The sequence below is a fragment of the Pongo abelii genome, chromosome 18, assembly GCF_028885655.2.
Source record: "Pongo abelii isolate AG06213 chromosome 18, NHGRI_mPonAbe1-v2.0_pri, whole genome shotgun sequence".
Taxonomy (NCBI): domain Eukaryota; kingdom Metazoa; phylum Chordata; class Mammalia; order Primates; family Hominidae; genus Pongo; species Pongo abelii.
In genome coordinates this window covers 13,241,005-13,263,586 of record NC_072003.2, presented here as the reverse complement: position 1 = coordinate 13,263,586, position 22,582 = coordinate 13,241,005, and the positions used below count along the sequence as shown (strand labels likewise).

Here is a 22,582-nt window from a genome sequence, read left to right as displayed (position 1 = left end):
TAAAAACATGGATTATAGGACTCCACTTATATGAAATGTCTCGAAGAGGCAGATTCATAGACTAGTGGTTGCCAAGGTCTTCATTATTTAGGGGTGCACTAATGGATGTAGGATTTCTTTTTAGAGTGATTAAAATGTAACAAAATTGCTGGCTGGGCACAGTGGCTTATGCCTGTAATCACAGCACTTCGGGAGGCTGAAGTGGGAAGATCCAGGAGTTGAAGACCAGCCTGGGCAACATAGAACATGTCTCTCTAAAAGGAAAAATTAACCAGATGTGGTAGTGTGCACCTGTAGTTCTAGCTACTAGGGAGGCCGAGGAGGAAGGATTGCTTATCCCAGGAATTCAGGGTTGCAGCGAGCTATGATTGCACCACTGCACCCCATCCTGAGAGAGAGAGCAAGACCCTGTCTCTAAAAGAAAAATAAATGTTCTGAAATTGATTATGTTGATGGTCACATAACTGAATATATTAAAAACTTAAATTGTATACTTTAAGTTGGTGATTGTATGAGGTATGAGTTTTATCAATACAGCTACTTAAAAACCTAGTTATGCCAATTAAAAATTTCATTTACTGGAGATAATTGAAATGATTATACGGAACATAATACATGTAGAAACAGTATAGTTTTTGTATTGCTGGATAGTCTGTTTTTTTCTTTTTAAATATTTGAAACTAAAGGTCATGTAATTGATGTTTTGCTTACATAACTGTGAAACATTTATTCTCTGTTGAAATGTTTTATCTTATGTTTTCTGCTTTAGGAATGTTACGTTCATAACTTACTGAGGATTAGTGTATATTTTCCAACCTTGAGGCATGAAATTCTGGAGCTTATTATTGAAAAGCTACTCAAGTTGGATGTAAGTATTGAGTAATCTATTTTTATTTTTCATTTACTGACTTGAATTTGTTATAATCACAGTATGTGGAAACAATAGTCAGTGATAGAAAAGAATCCACTTGGCCAGGTGTGGTGGCTCATGCCTGTATTCCCAGCACTTTGGGAGGCTGAGGCAGGCACATCACCTGAGGTCAGGAGTTCGAGACCAGCCTGGCCAACATGGCGAAACCCCGTCTCTATAAAAATTAAAAAAAAAATTAGCCAGGCATGATGGTGGGTGCCTGTAATCCCAGCTACTCAGGAGGCTGAGGCAGGATAATCACTTGAACCCGGGAGGCGGATCTTGCAGTGAGCCAAGATCGCGCCACTGCACTCCAGCCTGGGCGACAGAGTGAGACTCCGTCTCAAAAAAAAAAAAAAGAAACCACTAGCACCATTCTTTGCTTCCTTTCTTTGAGTGTGTCTTGAACTCCATCTGTGCATGGGCTGGGCAGTTGTAGACAGTTCCTCCTCATGATTGGAGAACAAGGCGTTAAATACATAGTTATCCAAATGTAAAAGTATGGTTGTGGAAAATGCTATGAATGAAACATACATTATGAGTTAGAGAACCTGATAGAATCACAGTGGGGTCAGGAAGGGATTTCTAAGGAAGTGATTTTTCCTGTTTGGCCTTTCTTAAGGGCAGATTATAATTATAAACAGTTAAAACTTTGTTTAAGGAGGCCCGCACTAAGGTGCAGTGGGAATGAAAGGAAGTGGTAGATTCTAGTGACATTGTGAGGAAAGGTGAACTGGTCCTTGAGACTGGTTTGGAGGAGGGGAGGCAGACAGTAAGGGAAAGGAATCCTTCAAAGGTTGCTCACTGTGGAATCGAATCTTGGTGTTGCCATTAATGGTAGTTAGAAATATGAAGAGGAGGCTGGGCGTGGTGGCTCACGCATGTAATCCCAGCACTTTGGGAGGCCGAGGTGGGCGGATCACGAGGCTAGGAGATCGAGACCATCCTGGCTAACGTGGTGAAACTCTGTCTCATTAAAAATACAAAAACTTAGCCGGGTATGGTGACGGGCACCTGTAGTCCCAGCTACTTGGGAGGCTGAGGCAGGAGAATGGCGTGAACCCGGGAGGCGGAGCTTGCAGTGAGCCGAGATCGCGCCACTGCACTCCAGCCTAGGTGACAGAGCAAGACTCTGTCTCAAAAAAAAAAAAAAAGACATGAAGAGGAGGCAGATGGGAGAGTAGTTCCATCTTGGCCATGTTCAGTTGCTGGTGGGCAGCCTACCAGAGAATACTCACAGGCAGTCGTGGCTGCAGGTGGGGACCTGAGCATAAACCTTTGGAAAGATGCAGTTTAGGACAGGGGAGGAGAAGGGTGATAGAAGTATGGGGAAAACCAAGAGTCTGGATGCTCAGGAGGGATCTGCCGGAAGAAGGAGTTTGGTCAGCAGCATCAGATACTGCTGTCATTTTTAGAAGGATGAAAAGAGCAACAGTCCTTGGATTTAGTGGTTAGAAGGTAGTCTTTGTTGCTTTCTGGAGGACCATGTCAGTGAAGAGGCAGAAACTGCATTTCGGGAGAGGATGTGGATGGTGGGGAAGCAGAATTGGGGCTGTTAGAGGCCTTGGTGCAGGGTTGTGGTGGAAGGAGGGGATGGAGCAGGGCTAAGAGGCATGGTTTAGGAGTGGGGAGACGTGAGCAGGTTTGTGGACTGAGGGGAGAGGAGCTTTGGTGGAGGAAAACATTGATGCTATAGGAAAGCAGGAAGATGGAACAATAGAAGAGCTGGAGCTTGGGCTCACTGGTGCAGTGCTCACTTGGAGTTGCACCTCTCTGGCCAACTGTATATGTACTCTTTATAGTCTTTCTCTGGTATATACTTAAGGAACATTTTAGAATGTTTACAAAGAAGGTCAAGCATAGATAATAAAAAATGGCATGGTTTGAGTGGTATGTTAAGATATTTGAATGGTGATATACCAAAATAAATACTGCATCATGCACATTTGGCTTGCAGTTCATCATTTTTCTGCTCAATTGATTGACGATATGTTTATTACACAATGTGTCTGTGAGTGTCTTGTGCATAGAGATTGTATTAGTCCGTTTTCACACTGCTGATAAAGACATAGCTGAGCCTGGGAAGAAGAAGAGATGTTTTTGTTTGTTTGTTTGTTGGTTGGTTGGTTTGAGATGGTGTCTCGCTCTGTTGCCCAGGCTGGAGTGCAGTGGTGCGATCTCGGCTCACTGCAACCTTCACCTCCTGGGTTCAAGCAGTTCTTCTGCCTCAGCCTCCTGATTAGCTGGGATTACAGGCATGTGCCACCACGCCCAGCTAATTTTTTGTATTTTTAGTAGAGATGGGGTTTCACCATGTTAGCCAGGATGGTCTCAATCTCTGGACCTCATGATCCGTCCACCTCGGCCTCCCAAAGTGCTGGGATTACAGGTGTGAGCCACTGCACCTGGCCAAAAAAGAGGTTTAATTGGACTTACAGTTCCACATGGCTGGGGATGCCTCAGAATCATGGCGGGAGGTGAAAGGCACTTCTTAACGTGGTGGCGGCAAGAGAAAATGAGGAAGATGTAAAAGTGGAAACTCCTTATAAAACCATCAGATCTCGTGAGACTTATTCACTATTACGAGAACAGTATGGGGGAAACCGACCCCATGATTCAAATTACCTCCCACCGGTCCCCCCCCCAACATGTGGGACTTACAGGAGTACAATTCAAGATGAGATTTGGGGCCGGGCGCGGTGGCTCACGCTTGTAATCCCAGTACTTTGGGAAGCTGAGGCGGGTGGATCACCTGAGGTCAGGAGTTCGAGACCAGCCTGACTAACATGGAGTAACCCCGTCTCTACTAAAAATACAAAATTAGCTGGGCACAGTGACACATGCCTGTAATCCCAGCTACTCGGGAGGCTGAGGCAGGAGAATCACTTGAACCTGGGGGGCGGAGTTTGCAGTGGGCCGAGATCTTGCCATTGTATTCCAGCCTGGGCAACAAGAGCAAAACTCCGTCTCAAAAAAAAAAAAAGTGAGATTTGGGTGGGGACACAGAGCCAGACCATATCAGAGCTAGAATAAATGTTGAATTTGTTGAGGCTACCTGGCATAGAGCATCATGTGATAGTTGTCGATTTTATATAAGTATGTAGTGAAAGGGGCTTGGTTTATTATATTTAAATTCCTTCATGTCCTAGGTCAGTTTACAGGCTTGCACCAGAATTGTGTATTGTATTGGAGTGCGATATAAGGCACTAATCTGGACACCTTGAATGTGTGTATATCCGATGAATTTCCATCCCAAAATAACATAGTCATATTTTTAAAATTCTTTTATTCTTTTTTTTTTCCCCCTTTGTTATAGGTGAATGCATCCCGGCAGGATATTGAAGATGCTGAAGAAACAGCAACTCAAACTTGTGGTGGGACAGATTCCACAGAAGGATTGTTTAATATGGTTAGCAGTTTATTAATGAAAGTGGAGATGAAGTTTATCATAATCAAAGGGTGGAAACAGCTAGTGCTGCTCATCTTTGTTAAGGCTTTAGATTGAAAGAATTAAAATAGTTTAGCAAACTTGAAAATGATTCCTTATATGAGTAATTTGCTGCCGTATCATTTAGCACTTGGCGTAATTGGTTTATTTCCAAGGCTTTGAATTTGGGTTTGGTGAAGTACGTTTCACTTTTGTTCTTGTAACTTTCAGTGTTTGTTTTTGTAAGCCGGATGCTGTTTGTGAGGGCGTGGTTAATAGAAAAGCATACCTATTTAATTTCTGCATTTTACCACTTGTACACTTTGTAGCATTACTTCTTTTGGGTGGTATCTGAAGTTGGGTTCAGTGGAAGGAGAGTCTGAGACAGGGATTCAGGTGCCCTTGGGACAGAGGGTGTCAGGGAGCAGAAGAGGGCAGGGGAGCTAAGCGAGGGCCGGGTCTCACTTGAGAGGTCGCTACAGCCTGATCCCACCGGGTATTCTGGGGCATGGATTGGTCTACAGAGTTTGCTCCCAGCTTGAGACCAAGGAGATGTCCTTTTCTGATGCCTTGTCAATCAGTCATTGGTTCTAAGAGGGTGGGGCTGGAAAGAGTGCAAGGGTGGTCCTGGCTCCTTTCTGCTCAGGGCAGTTCTAGAGAAAGTAGGCAGCTGTGAGCTGTTGGCTGCCAGTACTCACAGCAGCGGGGAGGTGGATATCCTGACCTGTAAAAGGGGGCCTGGCATCAAAAGCACCTGCCATGGTGGGCACCAGGAGCAGAGGTAGGGGGCATCTGTGATGTTTGCATGGATAGCTCTCGTTGGGTCTTCTCAATGAGAATCAGAAGCTGGTGCTCTGAGTCTTGGCTTTTATTTTAAATTTCACAGGTGGTTCTGGTTCACATCCCTGAGTGAGACCCCTGCCTGGAAAGGTGTCTGCATTTCTTTCTTTCTTTTCTTTTCTTTTTTAATTTGAGACAGGGTCTCACTCTGTTGCCCAGGCTGGAGTGTGGTGGTGTGTGATCGTGGCCCACTCCAGCCTCGACCTCCTGGGCCCAAGTGATCTGACCACCTCAGCCTCCCCGAGTAGCTGGGAATACAGTGCCGCCGCACCCGGCTACTTTTTTTCTATTTTTGTAGAGATGGGTCTCACTATGTTGCCCAGGCTGGTCTCAAGTTCCTGAGCTCAAGTGATCCTCCTGCCTTGGCCTCCCAAAGTGTTGGCAGTTATAGGTGTGAGCCACTGTGCATGGTCCATTTCCTTGTTTTAGTTCTTTTTTTTTTTTTTTTTTTTTGGTGGGGCACAGAGTCTTCCTCTGTTCCCCAGGCTGGAGCACACAAACTCGGCTCACTGTAGCCTCCTCCACCTCCCTGTTCAAGCTATTTTCCTGCCTCTGCCTCCTGAGTAACTGGAATTACAGGCGTGCGCCACCATACCTGGCTAGTTTTTGTATTTTTTGTAGAGACGGAGTTTTACCATGTTGGCCAGGCTGGTCTCGAACTCCTGACCTCAAGTGATCCCCCCAACCTCTGCTTCCCAAAGTGCTGGGATTATAGATGTGAGCCGCTTTCCCCAGCCTCTTTGTTTTATCTTTTAAGGGAAATAATCACTTATGATGGTTTTCCTACTAAACCACTTTCACATTGAATTTTTTAACGTTAGTATTTACTTTTTTTCTTCAAAGGATGAAGATGAGGAAACTGAACATGAAACAAAGGCTGGTCCTGAACGGCTTGACCAGATGGTGCATCCTGTAGCCGAGTGCCTGGACATCCTGATGTCTTTGGTTTTGTCCTACATGAAGGATGTCTGCTATGTAGATGGTAAATCACAGTAGCTACTGTTTATTGAACACCTGCAGTGTACCTGGCTTTGTGCTGGGCATTTTCCATCCATTATGTCTAGTACTAATAAAAATCCTATAAAAATATCTATTGAGTATGAGTTTAAGATGATTTAAAGAGGTCAAGTTACTTGCCAGTCACATAGCTTGAAAATGGGACTGGGATTCTGGCTGAGTTATATTTGTCTTCTGTCTTTTCACTGATTGTTGTATTGAAAGATTATATATGGAGTTTGGCCAGTTTTAGATCAAATTACACTCAAGTTGCTGAATGCATTTAAGAATGATGTAGGGGGCACTAATATGTGGTGCTCTGTTATGTATTGAGTTTAGAGGGTCTTTGCCTGGCACCATTGTTGTGCTAGTGTTAGTACTATATGTGCTTCTTGCCTTCATGGAACTTTAAAGGCTTTGCCAGGCAAAAACAGAATTTTTTTCCGTTCACATTGCTAAGATTTAAGATGACCTCAGTGAGTCAGAATAATAGAACTGGAATCTGAGTTGACTGCATTACTGTTTTAACGGTCTTGCTGTTATAAAAATAATACATGTTGATTAGAGAATTTGGAAACTACAGGAAAGGATAAAAACAATTTAAATGGCCACATTTCTACTATTCAGAGAACCATTATGAGCATTTTGAAGTTTGACTTTTTTCCCTTTTCTGTTAGCGTCTGTATATGTAGGAGAGTATTTTTTAGGGAATTTGGGTGTCACACTAAACGTAAGTGTTTCATAATCTGCCCTTTACATGGATGCTGAAGATAAACATTTTCTCATATCATTGCCTGTTTTAAAACAATTGTTATTGAATCCCAGCACTTAGGCCACGGTGGGAGGATCGCTGAGGCCAGGAGTTCAAGACTAACTACCTAGGCAACATAACAAGACCCCATCTCTAAAAAAAAAAATTGTAATAATAAATGTTACTGATCACGTGGGTTTAACTGTCTTTTACTGTTTTCACCATGATAAGTAACAGTTGTAATGAACATCCTTGTGCCTATATATTCAGCTGTTTACTAACAGTAAAATAATTGGATCAGAGGTCTTTTGCTACACGAATTATAGACTTGCCCTTCAGAAGGATTTGCATTTCTGACCTTGCCACACTGTGTGAGGTGAGGGCCTGCTTCCTTGCAGGTGTTAGATTATTATATTCAGAGGAAAATCTGTGTAAACTAAAAGTAGCATTTTGTTTTAACCATATTTTAATGGATAATGTCTTTCTTTCTTTCTTTCTTTTTTAATAGACACGGTCTTACTCTGTAACCCAGGCTGGAATGCAGTCGCACAAACATGGCTTACTGCAGCCTTGACCTCCTGGGCTCAAGCGGTTCATCTGCCTCAGCCTCCCATGTAGCTGGGATCACAGGCGTGCCACCATGCCTGGCTAATTTTTTGATTTTTTGTAGAGACAGAGCTTCCCTGTGTTGCCCAGGCTGCCCTTGAACTCCTGGGCTCCCTCCCACTTTGGCCTCTCAAAGTGCTAGGATTGCAGGCAGGAGCCACTGTGCCTGGCTGGATAATGTTGTTTTTTAATGGTGTTGTGTTTATAAAAAATATGGCAGATGAAACTTGAAAATATGTCTTTATAAAAACTGAGATGCCAGATTTTCTCCATAGGTCAGGTTGATAACGGCAAAACAAAGGATCTATATCGCGACCTGATAAACATCTTTGACAAACTCCTGTTGCCCACCCATGCCTCCTGCCACGTACAGTTTTTCATGTTTTACCTCTGTAGTTTCAAATTGGTGAGTAACAATGTGATTAACATTATCTTAGCTTATTTTGTTTTTGCCCGAAAATTTTCCCTAAAAACTGGGGTGGACGGAGACCATGAAGTCAATAATTCTTTTCCTTGAACTTACTTGCTAGTCTGCTTAATAAAATCGCATTCTCCTTCCTTTTTTTGTTTTTTTTTCCTTTCTTTTTTGAGACACAGTCTCGCTCTGCTGCCCACTGCTGCAACCTCCACCTCTTGGGCTCAACAGACTCTCAGTCCTTACCCTCTCAAGTAGCTGGGACCACAGGTTACCATGCCTGGCTAATTTTTGTATTTTTAGAAGAGGCGGGGTTTCGCCATGTTGGCCAGACTGGTCTTGAACTCCTGACCGCAGGTGATCTGCCCGCCCCCTGCCCTGCAAAGCGTTGGGATTACAGGTGTGAACAACTGTGCCTGGCCCACGTTCCCTTCTCAGTACACTTGGAGAGAAAAGAGATTGCCGCCTGCCAGCCCAGCTAGGTGCTCCGAAAATGTCATCCTGCCTTTTGGTCACTAGGTGGTGCCCTTCCCTTAAGCCTTTCTCTATTAAACTCTCACATGGGGTAATTAACTGTATTTCCTTTATTCTTTCCAAGGGTCGAGTTGTAACTAGCCCAAACCAACTTATTAATCTAGAGTTTTAAAAACTTTACACTTTGTCTTTTCTTCTTTTTTTTTTTTTTTTTTTTGGTGGGGGAAAGAATGTAGAAGGCTTTTCCTTCTCTGCAACGATTTTGTGTCTTCCTAGAGGTCAGGAGAGTGTTGGCATGGGAAAGAAGGTTGAATTCATTCTGCCCAAATGGGTGTGCCTAGGTTTAGACCAGCGCTATTTAGGAGAAGTTGGAAGTCACACCCTTTGGTGAGAAGCTGTGTCAGTTTTTTTCATGATTGGCATAATTAACTCAAATACCAGCTGTACGTTAGTCCGTATTTCTGTTCATGGTTGAGTTCAGTGTGTCCAGAGACTGGAAGGTGCTTTGCACTCACAGGAGTGCCCATTTGGAGCTCCATGGGATGTGAATTATTGTTGGTCACCAGTTCTGGCTGACATTGGAATCACTTGGAGAGTTTTTGTAATATGTGGATTCCAAAGCCCTATCACAAACCTATTGAATTTGTACCTCCCAGGTTGAATTTTTTGTTGTTTTTTGTTTGTTTGTTTGTTTGTTTTTTGAGATGGAGTCTCACTCTGTCACCCAGGCTGGAGTGTAGTAGCATGATCTCAGCTCACTGCAACCTCTGCCTCCTGGGTTCAAGCAATTCTCCTGCCTCAGCCTCCCAAGTAGCTGGGATTACAGGCACCTGCCACCACGCCTGGCTAATTTTTGTATTTTTAGTAGAGACAGGGTTTCTCCATGTTGGCCAGGCTGGTCTCGAGCTTCTGACCTTGGGCGATCCACCCGCCTCGGCCTCCCAAAGTGCTGGGATTACAGGCGTGAGCCACTGTGCCTGGCCCCGGGTTGATTTTGATGCTTAGCTAGGTTTGGGATCCATTGAATTATTTAACACCCGAGGTGCCTTTTGTTTTTAATGTTATTCTCTCAACGTGTTTTAAAAATGAAGCCCATGAGATACTTATGAGGTAGTAGAACTTTTCCCCACATTGGTGAAGTAAAAATCTTGGGATTTTGATAGCCAGATTATCTTAGGCATTAAAAAAGATCACACCGACGCCCTCTCTTTTTATAGGGATTCGCAGAGGCATTTTTGGAACATCTCTGGAAGAAATTGCAGGATCCAAGTAATCCTGCCATCATCAGGCAGGCTGCTGGAAATTATATTGGAAGCTTTTTGGCAAGAGCTAAATTTATTCCTCTTATGTAAGTAGCCTAATTTTCCGAGTACTTTTTAATATCATGCTTAAAAAAGAGTATAGCATTGTCTCAAGTCAGAAATATCTCCCTTATTTTTTTGGCATGTTTTTAAAGTGAATAAAATCCCTACTCTGTGCAAGATGTTTATATTTCTAAGTGGTGATTTTAGAATAAAGTGTCTCCTTTTTTATATATAAAACCCTGTATGTAAGGCTTTTGTCATCTCTTTTGTGTGGTTGTACTTAAAGATCCATTTGTTTTATGGATAGAGGACAGAGTTGTATACTGTTTTGATTCTTTTTGTAGGTTTGTCATTTTTTCATTTGCATTCCGAATCTATTGTATCTGTTAGAGCTGAAGAAAAACCCTTTTAAAGGTAATAGACCTATCTAGGAGGCCAGTTTCTTCCAGTGGCCCATGAAGATATCTTTGGACAAGGATGCTGTTGAAACCCTTCCCCAGCCACAAAATTATTCACCATAGGACTTGACTAGGATGCATCGGGGAATACTGAAGTCCACCAGACTGTCTTTCTCTTGAGAGGTGTTGGTGAACGTGTCCTATTTGGCCAGTCACCCTAAGAGGGGTACCTTTGAGATGGATAGGAGAACCTGCTTTCCATCCCTTGGGACGTTCTTAGGGGCTCACCTGTTCCTAGAAGGTCAGAGCTACTCTGCCTTGTAATTGGAAGGTTGTCTTCTTACGCACCCATCCTTATCCTTCCTTTCTTTGCTTTTCCTCTGTACCCATGAGTATTATTTAAAGAAACCTATGAACTTACTTAGCATGGTTTGTAATGAAAGGCAGTTATGTGTTTTTATGTTATTCTGGTTTTTTTATGAAGTGTAAAGTTGACTTGAATTTTTCTTTTCTCTAGTACTGTAAGATCATGCCTAGATCTTTTGGTTAACTGGCTGCACATATACCTTAATAACCAGGATTCGGGAACAAAGGCATTCTGTGATGTTGCTCTCCATGGACCATTTTACTCAGCCTGCCAAGCTGTGTTCTACACCTTTGTTTTTAGACACAAGCAGCTTTTGAGCGGAAACCTGAAAGAAGGTCAGTGTTGTGGGAGTGCTGGACTGGATTTTCCTTGTGTTCTTGTCACCCTTCAGAATGGTGATTCATTACTTTTTTGAGATTTTTATAAAAACTGGATTCAGAAAACTGCATGTACACTCAAACTTTTAATAATAATTTCAAGCAGCTCATAGGCCCCTACAAACCCCTTAAGATAGATTTGAGCTGGAGAACCCTACAAACCCCTTAAGATGGATTTGAGGTTAAGAAAGAGGTTTCTGCCTTTGAAGGTTTGAAATGTGAAGATGTCTCCAGAGGTGAGGCTGAGCCCTGGGCTGTGCCAGCGCCCTGTACAAAACTTCAGTTGGATGCACCTTCTCTTTGTTGTCCTTGTAACAGCCTAGTAAATGGCAGGTATTCTCCCTTTACAGACAGCACCAAAGCACAAGAAAGTCATTTTCCCAAGATCACATGGTTACTGGCAGGATTAGAAAACTGAAGCCAGGTTGGGCTGACCCTAAAGTTTGAGTTTATGTAGATTAAACTCTGCCTGGAGCCTTGAGACTTAATTGACCATTATTGTTTTGCTAATTTCTAAGAGTTACTTATAATTCAAATCTATCAGTTGAAACTTACTAGATTAGTGTATTTTAGTTGAAGAGAGTCTCCAAGAACAGTATTTATAAGTCATTGTAAATTGTTCTGTTTATGTTTATGAATAATTCACATGGTTTGGTGGGTCACTTCCTCTATAAACTGGGGTCTCTCAACCCTGCACGATTGCCATTTGGGCTGCATCATCCTTCATCGTTGGGGGCTGTCCTCTGCACTGTAGGATGTTTAACAGCCTCCACCTACTAGCTGCCAAGAGCAGTCCCCGACCACCCCCAGCTGTGACACCTAAAACTGTCTCCAGATACTGCCAGGTGTCCTCTGCGGGGGTCGCAGTCTCTTTGGGTTAACAGCCACAGCTCTAAACTGAAAGTTGTACGTGTTGCATTATATATGTTTACCTACATCCTACATGCTTCTAGAAGATGTTGTATGAACTAGTAGGATGAGGTTTTATCACAAGGTAAGTAAATACAAGCTCTGCTTTTCTTTGTATAAATTAATGCCAGGAATCTGAATTAAATATCTTGTTTTTGTAAGCTGTGACATCCCATTTAGGTAATTTTTATTGAAATATGCATCAAAGAAACTCCTAAGAAAATACACTTAAGTACAAGTTGGTCAGCTTGCCTCTTAAAATAAATGTGATGTCTTTATTTTACTCATGTAGGAAAGAATTATATTCATTAAGTCTAAGAAAGTGGTTTCTGTCTAAATTTGCCTTCTGTTGAGGTAGAAGGCAAATTTGGAGTTTTCTTGTTTAGAAAAAAAACTAGAAATGACTACTGTGCACCTGAAAATAGCACTCAGCTTCACTAACAAGACTTGCAAGCTAGAATCAAATTGCTGTTTTGTTTTGTTGCCTGTCGTGATTGTTAGCTGAAACCAAATCACAAGATCTTTTTCTCCCTCTGTATTAACTCAGCCTACACTGAGCTTACAAGCGTATGAACTTCACATTGTCGTGGAATCTTACAGCCTGCTACTTCCTAAGTTTTCTTTAGAGAAGCTGCCTTGGTGACCAATGAATGTGGTTAGCCTAGTGATATTCTTCTGGGCCATATACTGTGTGACTATCTGCATGGACCTTTATTTAAAGCATTTCTGCAAAAAATTTTTTTAAGTTTTTTTTTTAATGTGTGATAATTTGTGCTTTTAAAGATATCTTACACTTTTCACTTATTTGTACCTTTAAAAAAATCTTTTTTTTTTTTTTAAACCAAAGGTTTGCGGTATCTTCAGAGTCTGAATTTTGAGCGGATAGTGATGAGCCAGCTAAATCCCCTGAAGATTTGCCTGCCCTCAGTGGTTAACTTTTTTGCTGCAATCACAAAGTAAGTTATTTACGCTTTCTTGATGGGAGTTATTTAAAATATTTTTATTTATGTTTATCTAGTATTGTAAGAGTCTGTTAAATTTCTATGAAATTAGTAACATTATAAAAGGCCAGGCGTGGTGGCTGACGCCTGTAATCTCAATATTTTGGGAGGCTGAGGTGGGAGGATTGCTTGAGGCCAGGAGTTAAAAGACCAGCCTGAGCAACATAGTGAGACCCTATCTCTACAAAAAAATTTTAAAAATTAGCTGGGTGTGGTTGCCTGTGTCTGTAGTCCCAACTACTCAGGAGGCTGAGGTAGGAGGATCACTTGAGCCCAGGAGGTCAAGGATGCAGTGAGCCCTGATTGTACCACTGCACTCCAGTCTGGGGTCCAGAATGAGACCCTGTCTCTTAAACAAACAAAAACAACCCAGTCCTTGCAGGAAATACTGTGATACAGCTATTGGTTTTATACTTTGATGGCAATGGAAATTGCTACTACTTCTTATCCAAAGGGCAGCACTTTGAAATAAGTATGGCAACCAGTAAGCTGAGAGGGGCAAAGCCATAGATGCTTACTAGAGTGACTGCTGTAATAGTAATAGAAATAAACTGGACATGAGGCAAATGTTGACCTGTAAGAGATTGGTTTAGAGAGTTCTGTTCTCTCAGGTCTGGTAGCTATGGCTAATCCATAGCCTTTCCTCTGTGCCAGGCAGTTCTAAGCACTTTACATAGAACTCATTTGATCCTCAAACAGCCCTCTAGGATGAAACCCTGTTTATCAATGGGGAGGTGGAGGTACAGAGAGGTGAAATCACTTGCCTAAAGTCATAGAGCTAGACTGGCAGCACAGATTTAAATGTAGTCTGGCTCCTTTGTAAGCTTTCACTAAGTTATTCTGCTTTATGGAGAAAGCGAATTGGAGAATTGAATATTCAATGAGGATATTTAGGCCGGATCATAGCTTAAAATCTTCAACAGATAAGAGCCAGCAGCTTGCTGAGCTCCGTCAGCCTCTTTAGTTCTCCTTTGCTAGGCGTCTGGTTCAAGGTGTCCTCTCTTCTGAGTCTCAGTGATAGTAAAGGATTAGGAAAAGGCATAAAGAGACCAATAAGCAACGGCGGTGAGTGGGTGGAGGCTTCAGCACGTTGGTTATAAGATGGTGAGCAGCTCGAAGAGTGAGGATGGATGAAGCAAAGCAGAGGCTGCTGCCCCTGGTATGTTCTCAGGGTGGGGTCAGAGGACTGCATTTGTGAACCATCTGGTCCAGGGGCTCTCGATTTGGGGTTGGCATGTGCATTGGAGGCACAGAGTGTGATGCGATGTGAGGCTAAGAGCAGGGGATTGAAATAAAAGTCTCTGCCTAGGTACGGATATGGTAAATAAAGGTGTGTACCATTCTGTAGCTGTTGCTTTTGCCTGCTTGATGGTTTTGAGATTGAACCATACTGACACAAAGCTTTATTTTGATTTTAACTGCTCTGTTATGTTCTGGGAATCTTTTTTATTGAGTCTTTGTTGGGATTTCATCTGTTAGTTTTTGTCTTTTTTTTTTTTTTTTTTTTTTTTTTTTTTGAGACAGGGTCTTGCTCTGTCACCCAGGCTGGAGTGCAGTGGCGTGATCTTAGCTCACTACAACCACCACCTCCCAGGCTCGTGCAGTTCTCCTGCCTCAGCCTCCCGAATAGCTGGGACTACAGGTGCCTGCCACCACGCCCAGCTAATTTTTGTATTTTTAGTAGAGACGGGGTTTCACCATGTTGACCAGGCTGGTCTCAAACTCCTGAGCTCAAGTGAACCGCCTGCCTCAACCTCCCAAAGTGCTGGGATTACAGGTGTGAGCCACCGTGCCCAGCCGGCTGTGTTAGTGTTTTAGTGCTCAGGAACATTCTTGTATGTGTGTCCTTGTGTGTGGGCACACGCTTCCTTGTCACACACCCAGAAGTGCGGTCAGCTGCGGGGTTGTAGGAGATGCAGATCTTCAACTTTACCTGATAGTGCAAATCACCCTCCAGTGTGGTTTTGCTGATGTGTCCTCCACCAGGAGGAGGGGTCAAGTGCTGTGAGCCTGGGCTAACAGGACAGAAATCAAAGTATGTGGCTTGAAGTTGCCACGGTGACCTGAGAACCTGAGATGGAGAGTGACAGAAGTGAGGTCTAAGTCCTCATCTTGGAGAAGCTGTCCAATAAATAATTTTTCAAGTTGCTCAATCATTTAGAGACAACTACTGGAAAAATTAAAAACATAATTGTCTTTTTTTATTTTATGTTTTCTTCTATGCATTTAACTGTTCTCACTCAGCATGCCCAGTCCTTTCTGTGCCTGTTTTTGAGGTCATGACTTAGTCAACCCCGTGTCCCTCCTTCAGTAAAGGCTTATTTCTTCTTCAGTGCTTCTTCAGCAAGTCTCTTCACCAGCCACTATTTCCTCCTGAGTAACTCCTGAATCCCTCTTCCACCAACCTTCTAATTCTTTTGCAAACAGTAAAAATAAAGACACCTATAGTTATGTAATCTAAAAGTTTTGCCTTGCAAACATTTATTTTTAATGAATAATATCTATTACTCATTAAAATATAAGCCCAGTTTTACATTCTGAGTGATAGCCACATTTTCTTTCTCCTTAGCAAACTTGCAAATAGGGTACCCACAGAACGGTACCCTAAAAGTGGTACTTTCTGCTTTATATTGTTATTTTTACTAGCACTTGTTACATTCAGCAATTTCTCTGTGGTAGGTACAGTTGTCACACGCAGCTCACATCCCCACAGAGTCACTCCAGCATGTTAATGCCTCTGTCTGTGTTGTTTTTTTGTTCCACAGTAAGTACCAGCTCGTCTTCTGCTACACCATCATTGAGAGGAACAATCGCCAGATGCTGCCAGTCATTAGGAGTACCGCTGGAGGAGACTCGGTGCAGACCTGCACAAACCCGCTGGACACCTTCTTCCCCTTTGATCCCTGTGTGCTGAAGAGGTAGGTACTTTTAAACATTGACACTGGAGGAGGTGGATTTTTTTTTCTTTTTGAGACGGAGTCTCACTCTGTCGCCCAGGCTGGAGTGCGGTGGTGTGATCTCGGCTCACCACAAGCTCTGCCTCCTGGGTTCACGCCATTTTCCTGCCTCAGCCTCCCGAGTAGCTGGGACTACAGGCGCCCACTGCCATGCCCGGCTAATTTTTTTGTATTTTTAGTAGAGACGGGGTTTCACCTTGTTAGCCAGATTGGTCTCGATCTCCTGACCTCGTGATCCGCCCGCCTCAGCCTCCCAAAGTGCTGGGATTACAGGCGTGAGCCACCACGCCCGGCCAGGAGGTGGATTTAAACGTGATACATGTTTGCTTTTCCCAAAATTGGCCACTCTTCACCAGAAGTGGCCCTTCCTCGCTGTTGATGAGCGTCTCGTGGTCTCCCTGCGTATATTTCACAGATGCAAAGTAGAGGATGCCTAGCAGGACTTGCCGAGTGGCGCAGGCACCCCAGAGTGGGTAGATCTTTGCCTCACTAGGAGCCAGACTGACATCAAGGGTTTTTGGTTTTTTTTTTTTTTTTTTCTTTAAACTGTTATTTAAACATGTAAGGTTATGGGGATAATGGTGCCAGGATAGGGGAGGGTGCTGTCTTTTCTTGCTTCATAATTTTGTGCCAAGTGTCTTGTTCCTTCCTCTAGAGACCACATCCCATTCTGTTGCACAGGATAAACAAAACACAAATGATTGGCTGGGCGTAATGGCTCATGCCTGTAATCCCAGCACTTTGGGAGGCTGAGGCGGGTGGATCACTTGAAGTCAGGAGTTCAAGACCAGCCTAGCCAAGATGGTGAAACCCTGTCTCTACTAAAAATACAAAAATTAGCCGGGTGTGGTGATGGGCGCCTGTAATTCCAGCTACTCGGGAGGCTGAGGCAGGAGAATCGCTTGAACCCGGGAGGTGGAGGTTGCAGTGAGCTGAGATTGCGCCACTGCACTCCAGCCTGGGCGAGAGAGTGAGACTCTGTCTCAAAAAACAAAAAAAAAACAAAAAGCGATTTATCTAGATGAGTTGTTCTAGAAAACCACTGGGCCAGCCTTAACTTGGCACTTGTATAAGGAAGCAGGATTTTTGCTTATTATGTTTTCTAAAATAACTAGCAGCATCATGACCATCTGGGATTGTCTGGTCCCTTAAGTCTTGGTTGACTGAAACCAGATTAGTTGTTTTTCCTAGACTTACTTTTCAGCAAATTACTATAGAAATATAAAAAAGAGAGTTCCAGAATATTACGGTTTCATTTCCATTTGGATATACTATATCTAACTGACTTGTCAGTCTTTGTAAAGTTTAGAAACAATTTCACGTGAAAATGGAAAGATGAAAAACAGTAGTTCAATACTCCATTGACATGAGTGAATGAACTCTTATACAGAAAGAGCCACATTAGTTACAGCATTTACATACAGGGTTGTTTTTTTGTTTTGGTTTTTTTCTTTTTTTTTTTTTTTTTTTTGAGACGGAGTCTCGCTCTGTCGCCCAGGCTGGAGTGCAGTGGCGTGATCTCGGCTCACTGCAAGCTCCGCCTCCCAGGTTCAGGCCATTCTGCCTCGGCCTCCCGGGTAGCTGGGACTACAGGCGTCTGCCAACACACCCAGCTAATTTTTTGTATTTTTAGTAGAGACAGGGTTTCACCGTGTTAGCCAGGATGGTCTCGATCTCCTGACCTCGTGATCTGCCCACCTCAGCCTCCCAAAGTGCTGGGATTACAGGCATGAGCCACTGCGCCCAGCCAGGTTTTTTTTAATGTAATTATTTAAGCTGTAGTTTTCACTTCTTGGTTTTGGGTAATAGATCTTGTGAGAAAAGATCCAAACCAATTTTGACTTCTGCTGAAGTATTTAACTTGACTTTGAAATGTGATCTTTGTTGACAGGTCAAAGAAATTCATTGATCCTATTTATCAGGTATGGGAAGACATGAGTGCTGAAGAGCTACAGGAGTTCAAGAAACCCATGAGAAAGGTCAGTTTGTGATTGATTGAGCACACTCTCGGAATCTCCTTTCTGGCTCCGGGTCACAGTCAGATAGTAAGTGGCAAGTCGCTCATGCGTGTCATCCCCGCACTGTAGGGGGTCAAGGCCAGAGGATTGCTTGAGACCAGCCTGGGCAACACAGTGACACCCTGTTTCTACAAAAATTTTTTAAATTAGCTGGGCGTGGTGGTGCACACCTGTAGTCCCAGCTCCTCTGGAAGCTGAGGTGGGAGGTCAAGGCTGCAGTGAGCTGTAAATGTAGCACGGCACTCCAGCCTGGGCAACAGACAGAGCAAGACCCTGTTTTCTTTAAAAAAGCACACCGAAACCGTGCCTTACTCATTCTACCTTTATAAAATTCCAAGCCCAGGTTTTGGTGTTATTTAAAGAGTCTGTGGCTTTTTTGGATAAATTGCTTAACCAGACACTTCACATACTGACATGTGAGAAGCGAAGGTTAATTACAAATTAGCTGAACAAATTTAGATCTTTGCCACTTGCGCATTCTCACCAAGTAACAATCTCCAGTTGACTCATGTTGAAATTGACCCAGCAGTTTACATTAGTTTTATAGATCTTCATGAATGGCTGGTGAAGACGCAGGTTGCAACATACCCTCCAGGTCACATGAGGTGGAGCTGAGACAGTTACAGTTAGAGAGGAAAGTTAGAATCCAGTAATAAAGAATTTCGCTGCTCTGTTGCTTGGGAGCACATTTGTTTTCTTGTTAAAAGCAGCTTCAAGATGGCTTTGTTGTTGTTGTTTTTAGTAAGTAATCATTGGAAAGCACCTTTCATCTTTTTCTCTATGTTTTGCATTTGTTGAGGGGCGTGTAATTCATTCACGTTGTGTTAGGTACAAGAGCTCTAACACTGGGCAAGAATGACTCGTCGTGTTTCCTGTCCCCATTGAGCTTCAAATCTGTTTGCAAGTCAGACTTGAAACAAATGATTACAATGTATGATGAGCAGTTATGTGGGTATGTTGGTAAGAAGGAAGTGCTTATCAGAGGGAGCTTTTGTTCTGTTCTGTTTTGTTTTTTTAGAGACATGGTCTCGCTATGTTGCCCAGGCTAGATTCGGAACTCTTGAGCTCAAGCAGTCCTCCCACCTCCGCCTCCCGAGTAGCTGGGACTAAAGGCGTGTGCCACTACACTGGCTTTCTTTTGAAATTAAGATATTTTCTTCACCATCTTTACAAACGTTAACACCTTCCTGAGGAAGGAATTGTTGAAAGCTTTTCAGTCAGCAGTGGTGACGTTACTGATGATTTCTGATGTTTCTACAGGAGATAGTGGAAGATGAAGATGATGACTTTCTGAAAGGCGAAGTGCCCCAGAATGATACCGTGATTGGGATCACACCGAGCTCCTTTGACGCGCATTTCCGAAGTCCTTCGAGTAGTGTGGGCTCCCCACCCGTGTTGTACATGCAACCCAGTCCCCTCTGATGGCAGAGATTTGTGACTGAGTGTGACATTTGGGATTCCCCATCACTTGTCATGCCCTCAGCACCCAGCTCGTGCCATTGGGCATTGATGGCATTGAGCTGGAGCGAGTGCCTGCCTCGGCTGTGGCACTTCCAGGTTCGACTGAATCAAGCATCTGAAGACTGGGTTTTTTTGTTGTTGTTGTTCCCCTTACAGACAAAATGAAGACTATCATGTGCAATCTTTTACAGTGGGGTTGATGATATATTTGGAAGGATTTCCTTGTTTAATATGTACATTTTTTGTGTTAACAGCTTTTTGACACAATTACTGGGTAATTTCTAACATAGGTAGCAGACTGTTTCACGGGTTGCTGTTTTAACATGGGTTTTTGTCAGATCCATGGTCATAGGACTTTGCTGATCAGCTTTCAGTGAAGAATCCTCTAAGTTAAAACTTCTACTTAAAGACTTTAACTAGAAAGTGTTTATTTTGGCTACATTGTTCACCTTCTGCTGTATTGGTATTTGTCTGTTGGGATTTCAAGGGAGTGTAGAGAAGATAGAAAGCCAAGAGCTGGCCCGACGTGGTCTGGGACACAGAGTTGGAGCTGGCACTGAAGATCTCCGGGGACTTCAGAGACCAATAAAAGCCCATAGGGAAGAGAGAGAGGATATAGAGAAACAGGATCAGATGTGTAATATACTTGGCACAGCGAAAAAATGGATTTAAAAGACAGAAATGGAGGTCCAGGTAGATGTAATTCACACGGACTGAAAGTGAGCCTGGGCTTGTGTGAAACACATGAGATTGGATTTGACCCCTTGGCTCTCAAGTGTCCCCTTAGATCTAGAACTGCTCCATGGTGGCCATCAGATCGAGTCAGTTTTGATCTGCATCAGTTAGTTATTGAGAATTTCTTTGTTCAAACAGGAAAAATTTTTTAGATTATTTGGTGTTACGGTTTTGCTCACAACAATAGGTGGAAGTTTCTAGTGCAGTCTTGGTCTGATGGCTGTGCGTATCGTACATTCGGCTTGGTGAAATCCTTCTCTAAAGCCTCTTTGTATTTTTATAACTAAACAGAGGAAGTCTTCAGAAGACGGCTTTATAACAAATTTGTGCAAACACTGCTAGAGTCATTTTGAAGCTCAAGCATTTTCACTTTGTTTCTTACATGTGTACTTTTTTGTTTACTTGTGAAAATGGCCATCTTTAAGCATATTTATTTTCTGCCACTTCTATTTATTTAAAGGCAAGCAATATTTTCTTGATCATAAATATTTTGTAATGAAATACGTCCTCTTTCTCAGGGCTTTGTATGCGCTTGTATAATTACATTGATGGCAATGTAGAGTTTGAATTTCAGTCTGTAAATACTTTTTTGGAAAATAGAAATTTTTATTGCTTTAAAGTTTTGGATATGGGTGGTTTTCTTTTGGGGGCTTGGTGGAAAGTCATTTGAGAACTTTAAGGTTCTCTTTTTAACTGCTGGCAAAATGTTGATTTTTTAATATTAGATAAAATGAGTAAATGAAATTCCCCAGAAATTAATAGTAAGTGGGGTCTTTGTGGGTTGGGAAGTAGTTTTAACGTAGAAAGATATTTACAAATAAGTCTGTTTAATTTCAAAGAGTTTGTGAAAAAAAATCCATGGTGAAAATAAAACAATGACATGGTTAATCTGGAACTTTCATTCTTATACCAATAAAAGGTACCTCAATACATGTTCTTTCAATTTCTGTTTTTTTTTTTTTTTTTTTTTAATGTATTAAAGCATTTTGCAGTGGAAAACTCCTGAGGCATTGCTGTTGAAGAGGGAGAAATAGTGCTGGTGTGGTGGGGAGCTTGATGAAATTCATTGCATGCCAGGGTGAGGATGGCTTCCGTGTGCACCGTATGAAGTATCCGCGACTCTCCTTAATCACACCCAGCCAAGAGTGATTGAGGCTTGAGCAGGTCCAAGGGAAGCAGACACTTCTTTCAAAAAGTTACATGCTTTGAAGGGACATCTATGGGGAAAAATACTGTGAAATCTCCTTAGAAATTGCATGCCAACAATGGGAATTTTTCCTTTCACTAAAAAGCAAGCTGTCAGTTGTAGGAGTCTCCAGGGTCTGTCCTTTTGTCTGTGTGCTCTGGTTTGGTCTTCCTTGATGAGAAGTGGCTGAATTTTTACAAGTCAACTTACCGAGTGCCACGGGCTTCCTTTCCTAACTAGCTGTTTGACCTTGAGCAAGTTACCTAACCTTTCTGAGCGCTAATTAAACTGTAAAATGGGAAAAAGATACTAGCGTAAGGCTTTAAGGATTCGATGCATGTACAAGTTAACGGCCGTTATTTTCTTGTAAGAAAGGAAGCACTTTCATGGGAAGTTTTTTTCGGTTAAAGATAACTTCCATTTCTTCCATAATACCTACCTCCCTGGTACCAACTTAGATCTGAACTGGAGAGGAGGAAGCAGCGTGTTTCCCTTGCCAGGCAGTGCTTATGATGGTGGTTCTTAACCCTAGCTGTGCCCTAGAATCAGTCCCTCGGAGTGCTGAGAAACTAAGGATGCCCAGGCTCACACCACACACCAACTCAACCTCTGATTGAATCAGTCTCCAGAAGAAGGGTCTGGATGTGGATGGTTTTTAAAGCTCCCTGGTGATTCGAAGGTGCAGGCTGCCTTGAGAACTGTTCATTGGTTTACAACTGCATACTTTTCTTGTTTCAACTAATTGAACATCCAAAGCTCCACCATGTTTTGTTCCATCAAATGCTTTCCTTTTGTGTGTTTCAGTCTGACTCTGGATCGTTGAGTAGGATTTATAATGTATCTAAGAATTTGGGGCCAGGTGTGGTAGCTCATGCCTGTAATCTGAGCACTTGGGGAGGACAGTGAAAGGATCTCTTGAAGCTAGGAGTGTGAGATCAGCTGGGGCAACATAGTGAGACCCCCATCTCTACATTAAAAAATTTGAAACACAAATTGGGATCCTTTCACTAAATATTTACTAAGGTTCTGTATAATGTTCATCATTCTTTTTTTGAGACAGAGTCTCACTTCACTCTATCACCCAGGCTGGAGTGCAGTGGTGCAATCACGGCTCAACAACTGCAACCTCTGCCTCCTGAGTTCAAGTGATCCGCCCACCTCAGCCTCCTGAGTAGCTGGGACTACAGGTACGCACCACCATGCCTGGCTAATTTTTGTATTTTTAGTAGAGATGGGGTTTCACTATGTTGGCCAGGCTGGTCTTGAACTCCTAACCTCAAGCAATCTGTCCGCCTCGGCCTCCCAAAGTGCTGGGATTACAGGCGTGAGCCACCATGTCTGGCCTCAAAAAAGTGTAATTTAAAAAATATTTCCCTGTATATATTCTTTGAAGCTTGCCATCAGCCATCTTGTGAGGCAGGTTGGTTTCCTATCTTAAAGAAACAGGCTT

At 42.8% G+C, this 22,582-nt stretch overlaps 1 protein-coding gene across 4 annotated transcripts in view; it reads left to right on the top strand.

Moving 5' to 3' along the window:
- Positions 1-20,889, top strand: part of LOC129050914 (RNA polymerase I-specific transcription initiation factor RRN3-like) — a 34,283-nt gene extending 13,394 nt beyond the window's left edge. For all 4 annotated transcript variants that reach the window (XM_054534716.1, XM_054534714.1, XM_054534715.1 and 1 more), the window contains 10 exons: positions 770-868; positions 4,227-4,319; positions 6,021-6,159; positions 7,806-7,936; positions 9,637-9,767; positions 10,639-10,823; positions 12,622-12,730; positions 15,541-15,693; positions 17,624-17,711; positions 19,011-20,889. In XM_054534716.1, the coding sequence (XP_054390691.1) occupies positions 770-868; positions 4,227-4,319; positions 6,021-6,159; positions 7,806-7,936; positions 9,637-9,767; positions 10,639-10,823; positions 12,622-12,730; positions 15,541-15,693; positions 17,624-17,711; positions 19,011-19,172 (1,290 nt within the window). In that variant the 3' untranslated portion in view covers positions 19,173-20,889. The remainder of the gene's footprint in view (positions 1-769; positions 869-4,226; positions 4,320-6,020; positions 6,160-7,805; positions 7,937-9,636; positions 9,768-10,638; positions 10,824-12,621; positions 12,731-15,540; positions 15,694-17,623; positions 17,712-19,010) is intronic.
- The last annotated feature ends 1,693 nt before the right edge of the window (positions 20,890-22,582 follow it).